Below are 15,376 nucleotides of genomic sequence, written 5' to 3' on the forward strand. Positions count from 1 at the left end.
ATGGAAGTGATGATGAAGCTTCAGCGTCCAAATGAGTCAAATCAAGTAGATATCTTTCAATGTTACAGTCTTTTTAGTGCCAAAGTCCCTCTTTTTGTTACTATACTTCCACCTGCAGCTCAACAGGGAAACACTGTCCGAGGAAACACAAAGAGGGAATTTAATGCTAAACAGACTGTAAATGTGTCAGATATCCACTTGATATGACTAACTCAGACTGAAGAAGCTGAATAGAAGCTTCACACAGACTTTTAAATGACTGTGTGGACACACTGTGGGTTTTAGCCTCCATCACTTCCATTGAAAGCACATTTGAAGGATCTTTTAATATCCAGTATGAAGGCCCACTTGTCTTTTAAACTCTCGTCAGTGTTGTGACCCAGTTTAGCTTCATATCACTTCTCTTCTTGTTTCTTGTCTCTCTTGTCTCAGACGACGTCACTCAGCCTTCAGATTTCTTCTCTGTCTCCACAGAACGATCACAGTCAGGATTAGATCGATGACCTCCGTCTGTTTCTGGCTGTTTGCGTCAGATTTATCATCTCTGAACAGTTTCTTACAGTAACACTGAACATGAACATTTTGTTCCTAAATGAACACACACGTGTGTCACTGATTGTTGAGACGGTTTACAGAAATGAAAATGTTGTAATTCTCTCTGAAGATGATTCATTTTTATCTGTAATTCCTGTTTTATTGTCCCTCCGTCAGTATTTTCTGACTTCTCTTGTAAAATAAACTAAATCAACAGGATTAGTGGTTGTAATTCGACTTAATTGAGCTGTAAAATCTTTTATTCGATGTTACAATGATGGATTTTCTTGCTGTAAAGTGATAATTTACAGGAATAAATAGTTCAAATGAACTTGTCAAAACAAGAAGCTGGTTGTGTGTTAACATTTCTGTTGTATTATCCTCTATTCATCAGATAATACAAATACAATTCTACTTAATGTATATTTGTGTACATATAAAAACGGTTATTCTAACCTTTAATATAAGCTGACAGCTGTAATGTTTAATGTAACTCATACAGACTGATTGATTTTAAAGGAAATGTTGAAGTATTGTGTGATTAATACAATCATATTGCAATAAACTGTATATTTTACTTTACATATTACTGTTCTACCTTCATAAGAGCAACTACCTCGTTAGTTTTTGTTAATTAGTTACTCTGATGCAGAGTTTATATATTTAAAAATCTTTTCACACATTTAACCTTTATGTTTTACACTCATCTCTTTCTCTGATGTCCTTCAGATGTTTCTGTTGGTCTGTGCTGCCCTCTGCTGGCTGCTGATGGTTTTACATCAGGAGCTTCTGTTTTCCTTCATCTCTGAGCTGCAAAAAACTACAAACACTAAACAATAAAAACTACAAACACTAAACAATAAAAACTACAAACACTTTTAAATCAACAGCAGCTGTGACATGTTTCATGTGTTAAAGTTACTTTGATAGTTCAGTATTGAGTAAAATATTGCGTACATGTTTGAATGTATTGTTTTTAAAGTTATGATGTTGCTACTTGTTTACTTGAAACACTCACCTGTACGTCAGGTTCCTGGTGATCACATGACGTGTCGGCTCGCTGCTGTCATACTGAACACGCTCTGAGGATCTAAAAGATCAATACATGAGCTCATTCTGTTTGCTGTTGATTATGGATCGCTGTGTTTTTTCCTGATGTTTTTAAAGGAAGTTTCCAAAGCTGTTTGACCAGAGAGAGAGAATATCAGAGCCTTTAAAGTTAACACAACAACAACAACAACAACAACAACAGCAAAAAAACCCAAATGCAAACAAATGTTTTTATGCGTAAATTGAAAATGTGCATTTTTTTTTTGTCATTATGAAAGCTCCATCCAGGCAGGATGAACATCACAGAGGGAGGTGGAGAATGAAATATTCTCCTCAGTAATTAAACTTATGTCTCATGACGACATTTGAACTAATGACAAGATCTGATGTGTAACAGACGTGAACACTCAGCAGGACAAAACCTAAAGCTGTGTCTCAAATCACAGACTTCTGTTAGTACACTGTCATGTAGTACACTGTGTACAATATGTACTTACTGGCGTAATGTCGTCTCAAATCAAACACGGCTGTTGTGCACTTACCGGAAATGACGATCGCAAATTAGCATTAGCTAGCGTTAGCATTCGCGCTACCAAATCATTACAGACTGCTAAATTAACCCAAAGAACACACTGATGGCTGATATCCGACAACAGTATAGTGGTGCTTAGTGCTAAAAAACACATGAATAACTTACATTTGTATAATGTGGTGATGTTCACCGTAGTTACAATGTACTCGGCCGCCATTTCCAGTTTGAAAAGTGGTCCCTCCCCTTCCGCTACGTAGCCAAGATGGCGACCATTGAGGGCGAGAAGCGTCCATAGTTCCACACTCAACTTTTACTCACAGTGCGCTGCATTTCCTCATACATGCACTCAAAATGTGAAGTGAAAGTACAGAAGTATGTGATTTGAGACACAGAATAAGATACTGTGTGAGGTGAAGAAGAGTCAAAAATCATCTTCTTCTTCTTCTTCTCCGAGTCAAACCTGAACACAGACATGAAACACATGATGATGTCATTCAGTGTGACTTCCTGAGGATCATCATCTCTGATGTCCGAACCTTAGAAACCAGAGAACAAAGAGGCTTCAGAGGAAGTTAACCTCAGTATCACAGTGATCCAGTGATGCGTCCATGTTACACTACAAACAGCTGATTCATGACTTTTAATGGAGACGATTTAAATGTAAACAAATCTGCTGTAAAAATGTGTCATATTGGTTCCCAAACAGGCTGATATGTTCTAAAAAACTGTTCTGAAACTAGTGTAGACTGATGACAACAACAACGTACGTCAGTCTGGCGGAGACGTGTAGTGAGTGATTAATGGGATTGAAAACCGAGTTAAAAACGGTTCAGAGGATCAAACAGGAGGTCAAAGGTCTGATAAATGAAGCTTCACTGACAGCAGCAGGTTTTTTTTTGGTACATTGTCTGTATTTTTTTATTCCAAACGTGTGTCTATATATTGAACATCAGAGGGCTGGTTCCCTCCTACAGTCACCCCACACGTCAATATCAATAATAATGATAACAATAGAATCATCAGAATAATAATATCCATCTGTGGTCTCGGTCCTGCTGATCAGCTGAGCACTGCTGGTACGAACATGAGGGAAGATCAGAGAAAAATAAAAACCGCAGACGAGATGATGAAGAAGAAACGCGGGACGGGATTCATTCATCACACACTCACTCTCTCACACACACACACGTTTAAAATCACATTTTTACAACATTCCTCTTGCTGTTTTTTTTTATCATTTCCCATAAACCGTCTCTTCCTCTCGGCTCATTTTCTCAACATGTTGAAGAGGAGCAATTACATCACGTAGGTGCAAAGCTATCAGAAAACAGCATCGATAAAGAAAACGGTTACGCTTGCACACGTACCGCAAGACACAAAACTTTAACGATGATAACGTTTGTCTGACGAAGTCATCGTTAAACTTTTGTAGCCTGGTGTTCGTGTGCAGGTGTGACCCCCCTTTTTTTTTTTTCATTTTCTAAACATGTCAACAGTTTCTATGCAAATAAAACAACCAAATTAAAAACTACAGGCACTGCTCTTCAACAAAACCATGTGTCCAAAGGGTGTAAAATAATAATCAATAATCATGTGCATGTGGAGTTTTGTACATTTGTCTCCTTTGTTTGTAAGCTGCAGCTGTAAAGCAAACACAGGCGGATCAATATCAGCGCTGATGTGGTGCGATCGGTCGACAGGGTTCGTCAATGTATGGGGTTCACGGAGGACGCAGCTGACAGGTGACCTCTGAACTCCGTCATGACATCAATTTTTTTAAAAAAAACAAACAAACTCGAGGTTAGGATGAAAAAGAGGAAAGAAATCAAGAATAAATACTCAGGTCGGACACGCTGACAGGAAGGAAATTACAATCACAAATTTGAGTTTTTCCCCTTTTTTCCAGGTTTGAATCTTTTCAGCCCTCCAACTTTACCTGTGAGTGTGTAGTTAGTGGATGTGTGTATATATCTGTACTTCCCACACTGAGCACCACTGACTTACTGTTTGGAAAATTTCAAACGAGGATAAAAACAGCATTAATACTCACTTAAAATATACAAAACTGTAGGAAGGTAGTCCTTCTCCTTCTCCATTTGTCATCTGATTAACAGAAGCTCACTTGTTTTAAGATCTGGAGCTGCATCAGCTGTTTTTAAGGTCGGCCTAATGATAATATACGATAAGTGTTTTTAAAGCAGCTATAATCAATATGTTTTATAACTCCACAGTCTGAGCTGTCGGTGTGGCCGCAGCAGGAGGCTGATTTCAGAGAAAAAGCTGTAAAAAAGCCACTTTACACTACCTGCTCAGCACCAAACAGTTAGCTGTAGACTAGCTGGTGAACATAGTGGAGCATTTAGCAGCTAAAGAGCCAGATATTTCCCTCAGGAGTTGGTAGAGAGTAAAAACAGAAGCTAAAAGAGAGTGAATATTGGACTTACATTCACCAGGTGGACAGAAACACGACTCCACATGAATGATAATGTTGCTCCGTAACTGCTGGACGTGGAAATAAGTTCAACATATCAACTTAAAAGCTGATTATGAGTCAGAGTTAATGTTCAATGTTTGTTTCTGATGGAAACTAAACATCAGTTAATGATGGTTTAACTCTTAATGTTGTTGTTTGATCAAAGCTTCAAATTTTGGTGATTTTAATCATTAAGTTTAATGTTTAAACTTTTATTTTCCCAGTAAATGTATCTTTAAACAGTTTAATAGTTTGTTTTTATGACTGCAGCATCATTTTATTCACATTTCTTTTGAAATCAGCCTGATAAATTCGATAAATTTCGGATTTGAGCGTTTGGACAAATGTCAGTGTTTTTTGGATTCAGTTAATATAATCTACAAATGAATGATAATGTTGCTCCGTAACTGCTGGATGTTTGCTAACATGTTAGCAACAACTACTTTATAAACTGTTAATATGACAGAAGTTGAGTTTACAGACTATTCTTCTGAAAATAAGTGGATAAAAAAAACATAATGTCAAGCAGCTTTAACCAGACTGAAAGAATAAACAGACCCAGAATAGAACCCTGAGGAACGCCACAAGTAATTATTATATTATCAATGAACGATAATGTTGCTCCGTAACTGCTGGATGTGGAAATAAGTTCAACATATCAACTTAAAAGCTGATAATATGTCAGTGTTGTGTTCACTACTTGTTTCTTCTGGAAACTAGTTGACAAAATATCAGTTAACGCAGGTTTATGTGGAGATTTAATTACTAAATTTAAACAGAAACCAGCTCTATAGAGATGAATTGTTTCTCAATTTTTACTGTATTGACGCAGAATTTTCTAACAGCTGCTTTTGGAAAAAGACTTTTTGAAGATATATCAGACTTCCACACTCGTCCTGTTGGGAAAGTTTCCCTGAGATGCTATGAAGACGAGGAGGAGAGAGTCTTCATCCCGGAAGCCTTTACAGGCGTCTCAGCCAGCGGAGACGCTGACGCAGGAAGCTCCGGCAAAAAAAAGTCTGATTCAACTGGTTCAATAAACGTGATGTCATCAGGTAAGGTGCTGCGTTGGCCAATCACATACATGTAAAAACATACTCCAGGTGGATTACTTTGCTGTTTATCTCGCGGTCGCCGTGACGACAGATAAAACTGATGGCGCCGCAGAGTTGTAAAATCCTGTCTTTGAGTATTACAATGAATGAGGTTAATGACCAGATAATTCATCGTTTGGCCCTTTTTTTAAACTGTTACTTGGATATTCTGTTACAGCTGGTGATGCTGCAGTGACTTCCTGTTGACGGGATGGTGATACAGATGTTTCAGAGCAACCAGTCACCAGTTTGACACTCGCTAGACATTTCTAAGATCTTAGGGAAGGAATTTCCACACAAACTTAGTGATGGATTTATGAAAAGCTGATGCAACCCATCTTTGAACTCTCCAAACTGTGTTTAACACACTGCACACGCCTCCTGAGAAAACTCTGGAGACATCTTTCTGTTGTTTTGTGTGAGTGTCAAACGAGGGTTTTTAAAAGGCTAAAAAAAGGAAACGTTTCCCAGTTTGTTCACTTTAACCCTTCGCGAGGTGAAATCAGCAGCGTGTGGAGAAGAAGAAGGACGGCCTGAGCAGCGTTGTGTTGACTTTAGGTGACTACTGATGCGTGTTTAACGCCACGAGCATCACAGCGCCGGTCGGTCAGTTTTCAGACATCATGACTGTGAACAGCACCAACAGTCTTAATGAGCTACATCCTCCACATGACTGACAGACGACTGTGAAACTGTACAGCTGCTCTGCTACTGTGTGTGTGTGTGTGTGTGTGTGTGTGTGTGTGTGTGTGTGTGTGTGTGTTTCCTTCTATACAAACAGTATTCAAACAGTAAAACCTCTGATAAACTGTCTTTCAGTGTCTCTGAGTCCTCCTCGCTTGGCACGGAGCGTGATGATTGGCCGAGGCAGGAGGTGGAGGACTGAATGTGGGGGCGACAAACAAACAAGACCCCAGGATGGCGCCCGTTCGGCAGTCACTTCCTGTTTGTCCATCAGGTCTGTCCGAACACTCAGTTGGTTTAATCCAAAATGTTTGGTCCTCCCTGCAGACAGTCAGAGTGGTTTGATCCGCCCCCCCTGTGTAAAGGTTACTTTATGAGCCTCAGTGGCTGCGTTTGAATGAGGGACCCTGCAAACGGGTCAAATGGTTTCATCCTCTCCTGCTGATTGGCCAGTTTGGACTGATCCAGCTGTGTCGTCGGGGTCAAAGAGCAAAGTTCACAGTTAGAAAGCGACCTTTGACCCCTCCGATGACAGCATGTGCAGCGTCCCTCCGCTCAGTCGTGCCCCCCCAGTAAGTCTGTCGGTGGGTGTGTTGGGGTCTTGGCAGGGGGCACCGGTCTGGGCGGTGGCGTTGGTTTGGTGTTGGCGTGCCGCGGGCTCGCTGCCCCCCCGCCCCCGTCACTGTCAGCTCTGTCGGACGGGATCGGGGGAGGCGGCGGCGGGAGGCGGGGCAGCGACATGGAGCCATGGTGGTAGTGGAGGTGGTGGTGGGGGTTGTGGCGATGAGGGTGACCCGGCGTCACTGAGGGCGGGATCCGGGAGCAGGAGGAGGCGGAGGAGGAGGAGGAGGGGGGAGGAGGCGGAGGGGGTGTGAGCGCGGTCGGCCGCAGGCTCTGGATCCGCCGGCACTCCTGGCAGATGCGCACGTGGCTGCAGCTCTGCAGGAAGCTGCGCGGCGGGGCGGGCGGAGCCACCAGGGTCGGCACGGGAGGCGTTGTGCTGGTGGTGGCGTTGATCCCTAGCGGGTCCTCCAGGAGCCTCTGCGGCCCCGGGCCCAAATCAGGACCTCTGCCCATACCTGCCCCTAGCCCGCCCGTCAGTGGGCCGGCGCCGCTGTACAGTTTACCGTTGCTCAGACGCATCTCGCGGACCAGGCGGATGGGGCGCGGGGCCGCCAGAGCCAGGCGGGACGGGTGACGCAGGACTCCGCCTCCAGAGCTGCTCAGAGGACGACGGCGTCGAGAGCGAGAACTCTTCTTACAGGAAACGGCGTTACGAAACTCGGTGAGCATCTCCTGACAGACAGACACCTGAGAGACAGAGCAGAGGGACGAACACGTTACTGTGCAGCTCAAACTCATCTGTAATCATACCAGAGACTGGCTCAATACTCTTTTCTGATTGGCCGGCAGGTGTGCGGACGACCTACTGAGGTGTCTGGGCTGAGGTTGAAGCTGGGGGCGGGGCAGGAGGAGGAGGAGGACGAGAGAGGAAGAGGAGGAGGATGAGGATGAAGGTTTACCTCGTCCGTCTCTGCGGTGCGGCGCGTCGACCACACGAACTCCATGATGGCCACGAAGACGGCGATGATGAGGCCGCAGATCAGGACCACAAAGATCCCGCCGATGTTCTCCATGCCAAGACCTGCGACACACACACACACACACACGGTGATGAAGAGGAGGAGAGTTATAATAAGATACTTTGTTTAAGTCGTATCGTTGCTTCAACAAGCCCGCTGCTTTAAAAAAGTCATAATCAATACTTTTTTAAAATTATTTTCATTACAAACATTATAAACTCTGATGAAGCCTAACTGACGAGGCAGCAGAAGCGTCTTCCTCACTTTCACAGTTTCAGGTTGATGTCATTTAACTGTCCGGTCAGCAAAATCCAGATGAAAAAAGATCTGAGTCGCTCAAAATATTAATATTTTCACCTGAATTACAGCAAGAAACTTAACGAGCAGTAACGACTTTTCAGCCCTGAGATGTTGCCTGCAGACGCTACTCAGGGCTGAAACAGTGTTCTCCCTCTTTCTCTGCATGTTTTTGGAGTAAACATAAACTTAGCACAACAGGTACACACACAGGCGGACGACCATGCCATGACCGGTCAGGCACCTCCCCCCCCCCCCCTCCTGAGGGTACCAGAAGCTCAAAACAAGAGTCAATAGCAACAGCAAAATAAGCTGTTTGGCATCGGCAGAGAAGATTTGGCAAATTTTTCATTGGCACAACCCACACACTCAGCTCTGCTGCTCATCCCACAAATGCATGTTCCTTACAAATGTGGCTCCATTTAAAAGAGAAATAAACAGGTTTTCCATCAAGATATAAGATTTATTTCCAAGAAGCATCGTTACAACAAAGAAATAATCTACCAAACACAAATTTCCTTACTTTAAGTTTATTTTTAACAACAGTTAGTATTCTACTAAAAGACTATACATTTAGCTTTATTATCTATTATCTATTTTTCAAGTAGTTACATTGCATATTGCACTGCGACTAATGATCATTCTCATTATTGATTAATCTGTCGATTATTTTCTCAATTAATCGATTAGTTTTTTAGTCCATAAAATGTCAGGAAATGAAAAATCTCAATTATTGTTTACTGTGATAAGATATTCAGTTTATCATAGTCTTAATTATAGAAGACTGAAAATAAATAAATAAATAAATAAAACAGAAATGTATTCAAAGAATTGAAGTTCTCTGAGAAATGTGTCGTCATACAGTCACTGTCACACAGAAACTAAAGAAACCAGAAAATATTCACATTTGAGAAGCTGAAATCAGAGAATTTGTTCTTAAAAAAATGACTCAAAATGTTCATTATAGTTCTAATTGCATATCTACTTCTTTTGGTTTGATATATTATCATTAACATAGAAATCACAATAACTAATTAACTGCATGTGCGTCTGTTTGCCTTCAACCTTCAGTTAATCACTAAATGTAAAAGCTGCATGAACCCTGTTTAATCAACAACAAAGAGAGGCTTGATTAGTCTTAATGGTCTTAACGAGATCACACACACACACACACACACACACACACACACACACACTCTCTGGGAATAAAGGAAGCTGTATGAACAGATGACAAACAGAAAGTGGATCAATAATCAGCCAAGTCTCTGATTCCCGTCATGATCGTCTCCTAAATAACATGATCTGAGAGAGAAACTGTCTCGTCTTGTTAAACTGAGTCGAACCAGAAAGAAGAAGAAGAAAAAAAAAACACATGTGAGGATCAATAACGGAAACGTCTGGACGTGAAGGAAAAAATCTGTCATCATAATCAATCCATAGAGAGAGGGGGGGGGGGGGGGGGGGGGGGGGGGGGAGTCGAAGGGGACGCAGACTGACAGGAAAACAAGACGTATAAGATGATAAAATGATATTGAGGCTGTTTAGTGGCTCATTTTATGAAACAGAACGAAATTCAGAGGATGAATAAAATCTGATTGTTTGAAGCCAGACGGGCAGCTTCATGGATGCTGTTGGTTCAATATCTTAACGGGTTCATATCAGGCTTATTGTGGTTTTCTATTATTTATATCCTGTTATGATGTCGGATGTTAAACATTGTAATCGATTCATCTTTTAGTCTATAAAATATCAGCAAATAGTAAAAGAAATGCAAAACATCCAAAACACAAAGATTTTCAGTTTACAAAGAAATAAAACAAAAATGCAGCAAATATTTTACTTTTTGCTTGAAAAATGTCTTAAATGACTAATTGATTGTCAGAATTGTTGCTGATTAATTTTCTATCGATTAACTAATCGTTTCAACTAAGGATGCACAATATTGGATTTTTTGCCGATATCTGATATGCCGATATATGCACATACTTTTTTCCAGCTGGCTGAGGAGACTATTATACATGCAAGCATAGATTATACTAAGTATGATCAAGAAAGACAATATATGAAGGAAGAACTGAGGAAGACTGGAGTTCAGGAGCTCAGCATTAAAACTTTAATGAACCTGCCAAGTGGGAGCAGCAGTAGAGTTTTCATTGAGTTTATTAGACAGACAGGATTAATGTGCAGGATTTAATCTCTGGTCCACACTCCGGAGCAGAAGGTGGCGGTAATGCACCTAATACGCTGGTTGCCAACCGCCGGTATAAACTAAAAAGAAGAAGGTTTTTTTTTTCAAACAGAGTGGTACATCCTGTCAGTCGAGGTGTTTCCTATCTGTGCAGCCGAACATAGCAGCTCCTTGATGGACTGTTTCACGCCGACGGTCACTTCACTCAGCCGCCCGTCAGACCCGCTGCTTCTTCCCACTTTAACCTGAATAACAAACCGGGGCTCGGTGCTCCGGTTGGATCCACACGGAGAGCCGGCGCTAACGTTAGCTGGGAGGCTAGCGGAGCGTTAGCCGCAGCATGACCGGAGGGAAGCACAACCAGCTAGCCTCTGCTGAAGCACCGGGTCTGTCGGGGTGACACAGTCCGTCGAGGGGACGGCGACATATCGGCCTCTCATAATCGGCAGAATTTGCCGATACCAATGTTTCATTTTAGAGCTTTTATCAGCTGATACCAATGACATGCCGATAATATCGTGCATCCCTAGTTTCAACCCTATAATTTTGAAACAAAAAATAAAATAAAATAAATATTGTTACTGAATAAATGACCTTAAAGATTATCCACATTATCATTGATCACTCTGTTGATTGACTAACTAATCAATCAGTTAATCTTTGAAGCTAAACTAAAGGAAACCTTCCAACAAACCCTCAGAACCAGAACTAACAAACTAACAGGAGCAGATGGTGAAATCATTACAAAGCACAACAATTAGCGGTTAACATGTCTGTAAACAGTCAACATGCTCTGCAGGAAGATGGATACAGCCAGATGTTCTTTCATCTGGACTAAAACACGGCTGTGAAGAGACACTTTGAATCCTGGAGTTTTTGGGAGGATTTTTCTGTGTGTTGATTTATAATTTTTTCATTTGGTAAGAGGAAGAGGAGGCTGCGTGTGGAGCTACACTATCAATCCAGTTCAAATTAATTCCACTGCTATGACAGCCTCCCTCTCTGCGCCTGGAAAAAAAAAAAAACAAACTGTGGCAGCTGAGCCTATGAAGCGACGTCAGATCACAGTTGCTGGAAATGAAAAGTAAAAACGGATCCTGTGACGCTCACCTTTGGCTCGGTGGTCTTCCTCTTTGGGACACTGTCCTCCTTCCCACCAGCGTCTCTTCAGGATCTCCAGCCTGTTGCTCTCCTGCAGCTGTAAAATCCCCAAAGTGATCTCGTCTCTGTACGGAGAGCCTACGGAGGATAAAAAGAGCCGAGTCATTCGTTAAAAAAAAACACACTCAAGTTCGAGCTTAATGGAGTTGATGAGTGAAGTGAAGAGAGTTAGTTTCCGTTCATTTTTCCTCATAAACGATGTTACATGACTCACAATTTGAGCTTCTACAGTTTGGATCAACATGAAACTCTCCCGGGTGAAATATCAGAACAAAAGATGAATCACTGTATTAGAAAATATCTGGTTTGTTTGTAAAAAGTCTAATCTACAAGCCTGTGGACGTAAAAACTTCAAGCTAGACGTTAACTACAACTCCCAGGGTGCATTTCAGTGAGAAACATGCTGCTGATGTTGGTCTGACAAATGAAACGTATGTTTTTATGCACCAGGAAGTGATAATAAAGGAAATTAAAGTGTAACAAGAGTCTGGATTTCAGATTTATTTATATTTAAAGGGGACATATTCTGCTTTTTGTGGTTTTATTTTATTTATATCCTGTTCTGATGTCGGATGTCAAATGTGGTCAAAGTTCCAAAACTGGAACGTATGTAGAAATGCTGCCTGCAAGTCTAAACTCAGGGCTTCAACCGGCTCTGTAAGCTTCGTTTGAGGTGTTTTTTTTCTACCTTGTTAATGAGCTGACGTCAGCTCGTCTCACATACCCATAAATGGCCGTCTGTTCTGTGGCCTTGGTTGCTAGGTGGTTGCTAAGGTGGTTGCTAAGGTGGTTGCTAAGGTGTTTCCATGTGTTGTTCAGCTCCAACATGTACGGATGGATTCGAGAAGTTGACATTTGGAGTAAAGAAGGAGAAAAAGAAGTGAAATCCTGCTACTATAGTTTGTTTACGTAGCCTCCGGAGCCGGAGGAAGCTTCCTGAAAGCTGACCAATCAGAACAGAGTGGGCTCATCAGGGTGCGGGGCCTTAAAGAGACAGGAGCTAAAACGGCCTGTTTCAGACAGAGGCTGAACTGAGGGGCTGCATAAAGGACCAGTAGAAGATAAATAAGGAGTTTTTAACTGGAAATCATGCAAAGATCATCCAGCAGAGCCTCAGAATATAAAGATAGAGCTGGAAATGTGCAGAATGTTCTCTTTAATCAAAGGACTTTCTAACATCTCTGTTGATCACTCGTGTTGAAAGCTGCTGTCCGGTACATTCAGTGTTTTTTTTATTGAATCACAGCTCACCTGCTAACCTCTGCTTTGTTAAACATGTACAAGTGTTGAGCTGCACTAACAGGCACAGCGTGGCCTTTACCGCTCTGTGGGTTTTTATATTGATGTTTTCCTTCCTGGGAGCACATGTGCTGATAAACTGAGACTGAGATGAAGAGGCGGCTGAATCTTTTACATAAATCAAACATGCACCTGAGCTCGGTGTTCATGTTCACACTGTTAAAACTAAATATAGACCTCTCTGAACGGGAACATTGATTTTGGAGACAGTTTATTATGTTGAGACTGACTCAGCAGCGGCGTGGTGTCAGACACCGACCCGCATGTCTCTGAAAAAAATCACTTTATATAAAAAAATGATTTCCAACAAGTTTGTTTTTGTGGGAACAGTAAAACCACCAGATCAGAAAGTGGAAAACAGCTCACAACTCATCCATCTTTGTGACATTTGTGAGTCTTTATTGAGGTTGTGACGTAGCTGTTGAGCTAACCGCTAACATGGTGTCACTACAGCTCTTCCAGCCTCTTACTGTTTTCTCTTTTTAATCATTAAATGTGACTAGTATCGACCTCATGTCCATTTTCTTGTCTGTTCCGTCTCCTGTTTTGTCTCTTATTGCTGCTATAGTAAACACAAAAAGTTGCAGGAACACATGTCCACGTTTGAGGAGGTCATGTGACCTAACAGCAGCACATCCATCACTGATATCAGACTAAAAACACCTTCAGCCTTTATCCTTGCAAAGTACGCCAAGTTCAGACTTGCATACTGAACACAGAAGTCCAAACTCCAGAGGACAGGAGGACGCAGTTATACAAAACACCTGTACCTGACTGTAGTATGAGACAATTATCTCTACTCAAAGCTCCACTAACAGACTTTTTTGGGAGGAAGACTTTGAATTGGAACGATATATTTCTGCTGTGACTGATGGTGATTCACAAGACAGATTACTTTATGTAGCTGCTTCAAAAGCCCTGATGCTGCCGTATCAGTATGATGATGCAGGTTATTACTCAATACAATATGATATTACATAAAGTACTATATTAACTTATTACCATTATTTATGTAGGTCCTTAGCCCATGAACTCAGTTTCCCACAATCCTCCAGGTTTCACACCTATACCTAAACTTCGCCCATGAACCCTCCACCTACGGTCATCATAGGTCATTGTGGCCTATGACATCACCTTATCAATAAGAGCTGTGACCTCTCAGCTAAAGGACATAAACTTCTGATCAAAATAAAAGAACAAAGAACAAGAAAAACTATGTTTTTCTCGTCTTACCATTGGCCACAGTGTAGTTAGAGATTAACTGAGCTTTGTTCGGTTATTTGAGTCATTACTAGTTTGCAACCAGTTAATTTTTACTGCAAGCGACACAGTGTTTAAAGAAATACAAAGCGATCGATTCCCTTTTATTTCCGATGTCGACGACTCTCTGCACCCCGTCCATCGCTGCGAACGTTGGACTTGGACAGAGACGTGATCCAACGGGATTAAACGCTCCACCACGCCGCTGGATCTGCTCGACGCAGTTCAGTGGAAAAGGGACGGATAAACACACATCTGATCGCTTACTGGAGCGAAGTAAGGCTGATATGTAATAGAGATGTGCAGAGGGCCCAGTATTTGTATTTGTATCTGTATTTGAGGCAGCAAAATTATTTGTATGTGTATTCAATTAAAAGTGGAAAGAGGTTTAAAAATCCTGTTTTTGTTTTTATTACGCTTTTAATTTTAGAAAATTAAAGTGTTACAATAAGTGTTCATGAAGTGTTCCCTTGGGAGCACACAACCGACTCCGGGAGTGATGTCCAAATGAGGAAATGTGCGTCATGTAGCAGGTGGATGTGACTCCCCTCATTGAGACCTGCTGATAGACGTCACAGCGGAGCAGAGGAGAGACACTGAGATAGTGATGTAACCGACCTGTGCGCTGGTATTTAACATGTTTTTTAAAATATTTGTATGAAACAAATATTCATAAAACCCCACTATTTGTGCTTTGCCAAATAGCGTATTTGTATTCGGGCACACCCCTAATATGTAATAGATATGTAATGAGTCTCCATTGTGTACAACGTGTTTTGAATGAAGAAACATTATATCAGCACTGTTATGATGTTAAACACTGTGAGCAGTCGCCATGACTACAACAGTAACATGAGCAGCTGATCCTGCTGCTGCTCTAATAATCAGTCCATGTTATTCCTTCAAGCTTCAAGCCTTAAAGGTATGAAACTGATCAGATATTTGCTTTAACTCAGGCAAAAGTTGATCTCAAGCAGCAGATGTCATGTCCCCATTTCCCCCCCCCACCTACTGCTGAAACCCATCAGGTCAATAAGCAGATACCAAGAGTATTAAAAAAAAGGAATGATATACATATCAGGATACTAAAGTCACCTGTAAAGAGTTTATGGCAGAATTGAATTTAGGATCCAGAGTTTAATAAAGCAGCACTGAGAGTTATTGTTGACACAGAAAGCTGCTGATTCAGCTCTATGCAAATTTTTGAAGCGATGCTGGATT

General features: G+C 41.6%; 1 protein-coding gene across 2 annotated transcripts in view; it reads right to left on the reverse strand.

The window, feature by feature from the left end:
* Window positions 1-1,827: 1,827 nt before the first annotated feature.
* LOC137198146 (glutamate receptor ionotropic, kainate 5-like) overlaps window positions 1,828-15,376 on the reverse strand; it is a 107,544-nt gene continuing 93,995 nt past the window's right edge. The window contains exons 17-19 of one of the 2 annotated variants that reach the window (XM_067611805.1): window positions 11,546-11,674; window positions 7,891-8,012; window positions 1,828-7,678 (exon numbers count right to left, since the gene is read on the reverse strand). In XM_067611805.1, the coding sequence (XP_067467906.1) occupies window positions 6,923-7,678; window positions 7,891-8,012; window positions 11,546-11,674 (1,007 nt within the window). In that variant the 3' untranslated portion in view covers window positions 1,828-6,922. Of the gene's footprint in view, window positions 7,679-7,797; window positions 8,013-11,545; window positions 11,675-15,376 lie in introns of both variants that reach the window. The other variant, XM_067611806.1, reaches the window with a different exon arrangement.

This window comes from Thunnus thynnus, chromosome 15 (assembly GCF_963924715.1).
Source record: "Thunnus thynnus chromosome 15, fThuThy2.1, whole genome shotgun sequence".
Classification (NCBI taxonomy): domain Eukaryota; kingdom Metazoa; phylum Chordata; class Actinopteri; order Scombriformes; family Scombridae; genus Thunnus; species Thunnus thynnus.